The following is a 10188-nucleotide window of genomic DNA, read 5'->3' as shown; positions in this document are numbered from 1 at the left end:
TTTGTTGATGGGGTCAATAATGGAGGGGTCCCCTCAGATTATGTGTGGTCATATGCCTACAAAGTTGTGTGCAGATTGGTGAAACCCTTGAGATGTTATACACCTTTATGTGATGAGCCACGCCCCCCCGCAATATTCATTGCCTTATAGAAGCTCAGTTTTAGTAAGTTTTCCAACTTTTGCCAAAAGGGAACTTTAGATATTGGTCCCTAGATTATGTTCACCGAGTTTCATGCAGATCGGTCAAACTTCCTAGGAAGAGTTTGATTTTAAGTGTTTTTCAAACAATTCAAAATGGTGGGAAATCTATAAACCAGAAGTTATGGGTTCTTGAGGCAGATTTGTTCTTCATGAGGAGAGGCATCTCTGTGCAAAGTTTCATGTCTCTACGACATACGGGGCATGAGATATGCCCATTCAAAGTTTGCAATTTCAATTGGTTGCTATAGCGCCCCCCTTTGGCCAATTGATGTAATATTGCTTCATTTGCATCCTCCCATGACCCTCTACCACTGTGCCAAATTTCACATGGATTGACCAAGTCAGTGAGGAGAAAAACGTGGAACAGAGACACAGACACATACAGAGTTTTCGTCATTATATAGTAAGATAACATGCAAATCAGTGAGATGAGAATAGCAGACTTGTCAACAGCTATAGTAGGAAGAGGCAGAGTACGGCGACCTTTCAACTTGTTGGAGGAAATTTTTTTGTGATATACATTCCTGTCAAACTGTGTTTTACATCCAAATGTGTTCCTTCTCTAGACAGGATATCCAGATATAAATTACATTTTAATATCAGGCGTTGGTCAAATCAAACTGTGTTTTGTCTTAAAGGCAGTTTATGAGACTTGCTCTCTGGGCTTCACCTGTTCTGCCAATCTCAGAACACATCAGCCATCGTCTGATGAGGATAAAGCCTCAGGTGGCAACAGCCAATATTTCAGGAGATCTGGTGTGGCCTGCAGATATCCGGGCCAAGACTTCCTATTTTCTGCGCTGGTCATTGTGACAGTTTGATTAGCATCTTGAGCCAAGTCCAGACAACATTTCGGCTGAACTCTGTGAACAGATACCTGCACATGAATGTCGATAAATTAAGAAAAAGCTAATAAAAGTCTAAATCCTGATCAGACGATAGCCAGTGGGAACCAAGATTGCATTTTGGCCACTGTGTTCCACCTCTTTTGCCCTCCACACAGCGTGTTTACCTGCAGGAAACCAAAGCTTACTCGAGCGTGATTGGTCAATATTGCCATTATCTACAGATGTTGCATACATATGCAGATCTGTGTATATTGAGATTACTGTTTCACTGACTGCTGAGAGTCAGAAGAGCTGAAAAAGTTTTAGGGTGCTTTCAGGCCTAGAGTTTGCTTGCTTTGGTCCGAATCAGGGGCTAATTTTGGTTGGTTTGTATTCTCATGGCAGCATTTACAAGCAGACCAGATAAAATGGCATGCTCCTGATTGGTCAGAAGTCTATAACCGGATTGAGACCACCTCTTCAAGAAGGTCTCAGTCCGGTTGTTTTGGTGTGCACCCCAGTACGATTGCTGTGTGCACTTACTGGGCAAAGGAACTTGAGTTTGACTGAACAGAACCAAACAGGGCAGGTGTGAAAGCACCCAAAATTTATCAGTGCATTTCGGATGACAAGCGGGACCCCATCAAGAATATCACAGCTTTGTCTCAGCACTTCTATAGAGATTAATGTCTTGTCCCTGCAGGTCATGCACATATCATATCATGACTCTATCTTCCTTCATGAAAGTGGTTTTGTATAAATCCCTAATTTTTGATTCCTGCTGACATCTTCAGTCCCGAGCAGTCATTACTCAAGCGATTTAACTCTACATTCCTTGACAGTCAAATAGTCTCCAGGGCTGCGGCGTCTTTTCACTCGGGATTTCTCAGTTTAACTTTGCAGTGCTCCTTTTATTGTTCATGCATGTTAACAATCACGACTCCCGCTAACTACTCAGGAAATCTAAAATGCATCGCTTTCATTGCACCACAAGCATTTTCAAAGAAAGAGCTTCTACACAGCAGGTGTTTAGAAGAACAAGTGTAAAGGCTTTCACAGGCCGTGTATCCTTATTGTGAGGGATTACTCTGTGCAGAAGAGTATCAAAAGAGACATTTGTTTATATGAAAAACCATAAAAACATCTTGAAGACAGAACTGCGAGAGAGACGAAGAACAAATACCTCAACTGAGCAGTAATGAGGTAAAATCATTGAGCATGAAACCCTGCTGAGACGGGGAGGAAAACAACATTTCCAATGTTTTTCCCGAAACAAAAATCCCACCCATGATTCAAAGTATCACAGAGACAGGAACGTATAAATATCCTAATATTGATATTTAGATGGCTGCTTTTCATTGCATCATTTATATCTCATTGTCAGCTTCTCTTCAATTCTTTCCATTTCTCCTTCTGATGATCTCTTAGTCTACCTGTCAGGCAAACACAGATTAGTGCTTCAGCAAAAACACATTAAATGTCTGCAGAGCGAAGGAAGTGACAGACAGTCAGTGTTTTATAGTCTGTGCTGCTTAAAGCTTCTCTGTTGAAAGCTACTTTGAGATTTTTGGTGTCGGCTGCTCCCTGCAGGTGGTGCAGGCAGGAAGGAAAAGTACAAAAAAAAATCTCGGTCTCATCGTAAAGCTTTTATTTTTCTCATGATATGAATAAAAAGCACAGCGAGTAACATAAAAGCTTTCTGACTAACTGAAAACATGAAGCGTGGAAGATAAGTTTTGAGAGTGAATTTAACTTTGTATTCATATATACAGCAGCTGTTGAAATTATTTTCACTTACAACAGATGGATTTTAGTTCACTCTGAGGCTGTGCTTTGGCTGAGCTCTTATGTGTAGATGTGGAACATGTATGTCAGTCTTCCCAGTCAGTCTTTCCATATTCTGACACATACTGTATGGCTCTGACATTTTAAATTTCACAGAAGGTTCATCGTCCTCGTAGAAAAAGTGCTTCTTATAAATTAAAACCAAGTCCAAAAGTTTAGTTTAACTGGAACGAAGTTGTGTGTCGGTACACATCAATTCTGCATGTTTCATTTTTAATAAATTATTTTCAATATGGCAGAGAAGTATTTTCATAAGCACACAAATAACAATTTACATTTTTAAATATTTACATCCTCAAAATGACAGCAGAAAGGGAATAAAGAAAATCATAAATTGTTCCGTCTTCACATCGTATTGATCCACTGGTGCCGCTGGCTCAGAGGCTCTGTGTGTCTAATAAAGAATGGAGCTCTTGGTGAATCATCCCGCTCTGTCCTGTCAGGTAAGGGGCAGTTAGGGGCTCCTGCTAAATGAAATACTCCTTTTGGTTTTCACTGGGAGCGCTCTGCGAGTCCACCTGGCTGCTGAAGGGAAACTCATGGCCGTCTTCAGGCTGCGCTTCTTTGACTTCCTGGTTTCGATACGTCTCTTTCCTGCTGCAGATGAATCTGGCCATTATCGCCAATGCAGACACGGTGACAAAGATCACAACAGCGATGACCCCTGAACACAGAAATGCACAAAAATAATTTTGCTTCAAAATCATGTACATAAGCAACCAGGTTGTTGTCAGCCTTCTTATTTTCTTGCCAAGAGGTACATGAGAAGATCCATGCCACTTTTATATCAGTGCATTAAAGACACTTTTTTTAAACTTCCACTAGCACAATGGAGCAGTTTTTCAGTGAGCAGGTCCTGTTTTGGATTTCTTTGGCATGTGCACCATGGAAAGTACCAGTGTTGCCAACTCTTTTCCAATGAAGTAGTTAGCACAAACTTTAAAACTCACTAAAAGCCACCAGATAACATCATTCACCCATTTGCTTAATGATGACACATACGCTCAAATGCATATTGACGACATCATTGTGCATTGGGTGCAGCGAGGGAGAGATCAAGAAAAGCAGATAAAAATTCTCATTACAGGAACTGCATGTCTTTGAAACTGCGGTATGTTGGTGCTACATGTGAAAGGAGGGGGGGGGAACAGTGGTGAAGCAAAATGATCTTTATTACGGTCTGACAGAAACAAAAGCATTTTACAACTATGCTTAATTAGATTCAACAGAAGAATCCTCAACAAAGCATTTCATGAGCTATGAGGTAAAATCACTGTTTCTTTCAAATGAGTCTGGTGACTGTGGACGGGGGCAGCAGCAAAATGTGTTTTAGCCATATAAGAATAGGGCCACCTTAAACAGTTAAAATCAGTTTGAGTGTACACTATGTTTAGAATATTTTCACTGCCTTACCTCCCAGTCAGACAGCCCTTTAATGCTCTTCTCAAAGCCGCAGACTCCATTGACAGAAACAGTAATTTTACCTCACAGAACACAGTCAGTCACTGGTCTTCTGCTGCCCCTTGATCAGTTAGTCAGTTTGTGTTATTGTGTGACTTTGGGAACTGACCAATCTGTGCAGGTTCTCTTGTCTGCTTCTTTAAACTGGAAGCATGAGATCGATAACACACAATTCTCAGTGAAGGCTCAGTCACATGCAGTGCTGCTGCGCAGAAGGAGAGTAGGGGAGAGACTCAGCAGAGGAGCTGTGGACAGTGATTACTCTGAGAAGCATGCATGGAAATGAAACACACTGTACAGTATATTTGAATATAATGCTTGTTGTTTCCCAGATAGTCTGAATAAGTTGCTAAATTTGTCACAAGCCGCTTTTTCAGAAATAAAGTCGCTAAGAGGGTCTGAAAAGTTGGTAACACTGGGTAACGTGATACACAATCAGTGGTTTGATTAGTCTGCTGATCAGCAGGTGCAGTAACACACCAAGAAACACAGCAGTGCACATGGAAAGGCAGGAAAGAAAATGATCAGCTCAATATGGGTGTAAACGTTGCAGGATTTATGATCAACTTTGTTTTATGAGGAAGAACATAGGTTCAACATGTTGTTAAGGCCTCAAGGATATATGCAATGTGTTTTGGTGAGAAACAATGTCAATGTCACTTTTGTTTGTGTGCAAGAAATCTTTACAGAGCACCTTTAAGTATGGATCTGTAGGCAGCTTGACTAGCTTAGCACAAACACTAGAGCCAAGGACAGTTAGCTTAGCTCTCTGCAAAGTTAAAAATAACCACCACCTCTAAAGCTCACAAATGAACAGACTGTATCATGCTTGTTTAATCCGTACATACACAGAAATGTAAAAATGACAATTTGTGGGTTTAGGGGGAGTTATGTGCTGTAACTATATTTCTTGGCTGACAAAAAACAGTGTCAAACTATTCCTTTAAACATCATGTTAAGAAGAAATTCAGTGGGCTAGATTTCTGCTAGAAATGCCAGTAATACATGGCCAAGCAATTGGATTACTGGGTTTCTGACAGGGTTTAACCATGCTCACATTTGCATGAGAAAGACATCAAACAGGGGAAGTATCAATGTGGCAGCAGAGCTGAGGAATGACGACAAGATTATTACTTGTGACTGCACTTTCCGCTTTCCAAAATACTTAAAACCAAATGAAGACTGGAAAAACCTAAATAAATGAAACAGCCATGAGGTAAAACTTCTCTCACTGCAGGGCGTGTACTCTCACTTAGCATTTAGCCCAAAGGCTCTGACCAAAACAAATAATAGTAGAAAAAAAATATTTAAAAAAAAAAAAACCCCAATGCTTTACGCCACATCATATCATTCAAACACAGATTTATTATTGGACTACCTTTTAAAGATGACAGCTAACTTAAACCCTTGATTGTTAAAAACTTTTTTTCACAGTTCAGACCATGTTCAATTACTTCAGACTATTTCTGTCACATCGCAGAATAAGACTGAATGATACCTGAATTTGTGCTGTTTTGAAACAATGTTGTTTTTGTCACTCCTCACCCTTCTGGCATTTCATCTAAATCAAAAATAGCTCACCACAAATTGTCGAAAGAAACTGCAATTGCTGTGTAGACAGGGTGTGACTTCTGTTACATGTTTTTCTTTGTCTGTGATTTCCTCCCCTCAGAAAAGGATTCTGTACAGGAGCCCTGAGACGCAAGCGAGAAAAAATTCTGCCGATCCATTTTCTCAGTCTGATCTATATTGTTTTCTCTCCTGTGTTTATGACTTAAGAACAAGTGAAAAACAGGGTTTTGCCAGGATAATCTGTCTGAGTTCCTTTTTTTTAATATTTCTGAAACAGTTGGGAAAAAGTTTGGCCAGAACAATCTTTCAAAGTTACTTTTTGGCAGGATCGTTTGTTGCTGTAATACTTATAAAGTTCATATATTGTGTCTTAGCAAATTATGTTACATTGATGTCAACATTAATGCCTTTAGTCCCATTTTGAACACATGGGGTAGTGCAGGGCGCCCAGTGGCTCACCTGAGGCCTGTATTATGAAACGAGTTAAACTACCCAGGGTACCTTTTTATTATCTGGCTTGACTAACCCCAACATTGGCCGTCTGGATAACCGGTACTATAAAGTTTGTTATCAACTAGTCCAGTCAACTCTGGGTTTTCCTATCCAGCCACGAGCGCATTCATGTGAAAGAGACAGGGGTGTTAATTATGAATGACGATGTCTTCTTCTATGATCATCACCTGAGGAACCCCTGAGGAATTTGCAATAGTTTTTGATGCCAGTCCAACAGGCACTGTAATGCTTCTTGGAAATATATTGGAAGAATGTTAGGATGCAACCGCATAAATACCTAATTGTGAATAAGGTTAAATTGTTCATAAATATTACTCTGCCAATCTGATTGTTTGTTGCAGATATTCACACAAACTGCTCTCTCTGCAACAAACAATCTGAAACTGTTTTACACTTTTACTGACTTTCTTCTCACACCAAGAAATTCTGGAAGGACATATTTATCGTGGACCATATTTCTAAAGACTTTACATTGTTATGGGAAAATGTGGTGTTTGGTTTCCTCAAGTACCCTCAAGTGTCTTATCCATAAATGTAAGAATGTAAGTTTAGCAATAATAAACCTCATATTGGTGTTTTTCTGAAGGATGTTGAACACTACATGAAACTACTCTTGGGTTTAACCCACAAAAAGGCTATTAAGACACTTGACATCTGTAGGTCTTATACTATCTTTGTGTAGTATGTTATTCCCCTGGCTTTCTGTTATTATTGTGTTTGTATACTCCCAACTGTATACTGAGTCTTGTTACACTGTGTTGTTTAAATAAAGATATGTATATATATCAAAAAAATCCCCATCAGCTGAGACTTACATTATATGTAGGCATCACTAGGCTATGTGTGACATTAGCATAGAGTATTTTTTGCTTTTAAGTTGGATGATGATGAAAGTACTCTTGAATATGTCACATAAAACAATTTAAAGTGCCAGACTGTTTCTGCACCAAAGAAAATGGCTGCATTTATAATAACAGAAGCCAATTAAAAATGTGTGGATTATTTTTCTAATAAAATATTACTTTTTTCCCCTAGTTCTCATCACACAGGTGTCTCATGTTATTCTGAGCTGCAGTGATGGAATCAGAGTGTAATATTAGCAACACTGTCAGCTATCACTGCGGGCTAAAATAAACTTTGCATAAGTTAAAATACTGCTAAAATCATGTGTTTAGTGTTGTAAACGATCTCTCCATTTGATAGATGCTCTGCTTTAAAACCAGTGGAAACAGAGCCGTGGGACAATGAAATGAATCTACTGACCTATGACAGCATATATGCTCCTCTTTTTTACCTGAGACTCCGGATATTTGTTAATGGATACTGTTTTCTTCAGTGACCTGATTGCTCAGAGGTCAAGATGTTGACAGCCTGTGATCCGATACTCTGAACAGCTAACCTGCCCCAGAGCAGGTTAGCTGTTCAGCATGTTACCACGGTGATTTTTATCGATAAAATGAGAATCGGCCTCATAGTACTGAAAACCTAGAGTTAACCCTGAAGTTACCTCGCTAACTCCAAATTCTTTTTTGTAGTACAGGCCTCTGGTAGAGCAGGCACCTCATGTACTTAGGCCTGGGTTTAATTGCAACCTGCAGCCTTTCAGTGCATGTCATCCCCCCTCTCTCTCCCTTTTCTGTCCTATATCATCAAATAAAATAAAGGCAAAAAAAATATTCAAAAAGAAGTGGCACATTTCAGCATTTAGTGACTGAAATGAGTACTGCAACAACAAACACTTAAAAAATGATACTGACCCAAAAAAATCGGAGCTAAAAATGAATCACATTTTTTTTTCTCACTCGCCTCTCGGGGCTCCAGTAGATTATGTGTCTCATCTGTAAAAGTTTTCCAAAGTTGTATTTTAGGTATAAACAAACTTTATGTTTAACTTTAATGCTACTTCAAGGTGGTTTTCAAAATGGAAACACAAGCCTAAAATCCTTTCTTCTGCAAAGTTTTCATGTGTGAATTTAGACCCAAAATCTTCTCATTAAACAGCCAACCCATTACTGTTCCTCACTGCCTCTTTTTCTCTTCAGCTTCCAAGATCAAAATTTCTTTCTCCTCACTTGCATCCTGCACACAAACTTTGAAACTGAACCTTCTCACCCCTCCTTACAATATCAGACTCCCCAAAATATAAAGTTTTGAATCAACTGTAATGATATTTGAATGAACTTTCATTATTCCTGCAAAGATGGATTGCATTACCTCCAATTAGAGCTGAGTCATTCCTGATGGCGTTCACCAAAGGCTGACCTGGATCCACTGAACCAGGTTGGTCTGCAGAGACAAAGACAGAAAAGGAAGAGTAATAAAAAGCAGAAAAGATGCTCCAGAAAAGTGAGGTATACGATACAGAGAAGACTGCAGAGCAGAGATGAAAGTGGGAAAACAAAAAAGTCCGAAAAAAAGTGAAATTTAATTTACAAAAAGAAGAAGGATGATGTAAAGGAGTGTATAAGGATAAATAGAGTGACTGTGAGAACCATCAGTCAGGGCAGACAGTGCTTGTTGAAAGCTTCAGCACAGTCTCAAAGGACTTCACTACAGTTGTCTGACTAATCTCATCTGTCGGAGTGCCATCAGTCTGTCTGCTTACCGCGGAGGATGTTTAATGAGCCTATAAAAAGTCTAATGAACAGCCCTAAGAATACAATTAAAAGCATACCAGAAAGGAGGAGAAGTGGGTGGTTATTTAATAATGTATATGGTGTATATAGTATAGTATGGAATATAAGGGCTGAGATTGCTCCTTGTACCTGATAAGGAGTGTGTGGTTTCTGCAGCGTAGGGATTGGCTGGAGAGGAGGAAGCACAGCTCGACTGGACCAATGGGCCGCTGACAATAACAGGGCTGTCAGGGTGCAGCAGAGCAGCTTTCAGAGGACTGATGGAGTTAAAGCAAACACCTGACAGACAGCCGGTGAACCCAAGAGAGGCCAAGCCGGCCAGCTCCTCATCCAACTCATCAGACTCTGAAGGCGGAGAGAGAGAAACACAGAGACAAGAACGGCTGAGTGCGAAGACACATTTGTTATCAGCAAGTTCCAATTACACATTTAAAATACGGCAGTGATAAAAATTTATCTTGATGAGACCACGGTCGCGATGATAAGTGGTATCTATCTTTGTCTTAATCATTTTAACATCCATTTTTGACACCGCAGAAGAGGATAAACCTGCTGGAAATGATTATGCCAAACAAAACAGGGATAGTGGATGATACTGAAAAACCACACATCATATTCACAAGTTTTTCAGTGTTGGAGGGCATGTTTTGAAACAATTATTCCTACAATGTTCATGCATGCTAACTGCAGTATGGCTAAAGTATTGGAAGGTTAGGCACCTAAAACACGTGTGTGGGTAACATCAATTCTGCACAGGCTAAAAAGCAGGGCTCGAAACCAAACAACAATGAATAAACAACAATATAAAAACATCAATATCTGTATCAGCTATTGGCCAAATCGTTGAACATTCGCACGGATAGAAACTTAGTTAAGTTGGAAATTTGCCTGTGATGATCTTACAGACTTTAATGTACCAGTGCTAAAAGCTACGCAAAGTGATAGATGACCATCCCGCCATGCTGTGTATAAAGTACAACACTCGGTAAAGGTTAAATAAATGGTTATGGTTAAATGAATATGATATGGGCGGCAGTAGCTCAGTCCATAGGGACTTGGGTTGGGAACCAGAGGGTCGCCCGTTCAAGTCCCCATCCGGACCAAATATGGAGCGTGGACTGGTGGCTGGAGAG

General features: G+C 39.8%; 1 protein-coding gene across 1 annotated transcript in view; it reads right to left on the bottom strand.

Moving 5' to 3' along the window:
• Positions 1-2674: 2674 nt before the first annotated feature.
• Positions 2675-10188, bottom strand: part of LOC126397159 (contactin-associated protein-like 4) — a 108168-nt gene continuing 100654 nt past the window's right edge. Inside the window, exons 20-22 of the mRNA XM_050055715.1 lie at positions 9185-9400; positions 8634-8705; positions 2675-3537 (exon numbers count right to left, since the gene is read on the bottom strand). Coding sequence (XP_049911672.1) covers positions 3341-3537; positions 8634-8705; positions 9185-9400 — 485 coding nt within the window. The 3' untranslated portion in view covers positions 2675-3340. The remainder of the gene's footprint in view (positions 3538-8633; positions 8706-9184; positions 9401-10188) is intronic.

The sequence above is a fragment of the Epinephelus moara genome, chromosome 10 (assembly GCF_006386435.1).
Source record: "Epinephelus moara isolate mb chromosome 10, YSFRI_EMoa_1.0, whole genome shotgun sequence".
NCBI lineage: Eukaryota > Metazoa > Chordata > Actinopteri > Perciformes > Serranidae > Epinephelus > Epinephelus moara.
This window is presented reverse-complemented; position numbering and strand designations above follow the sequence as displayed.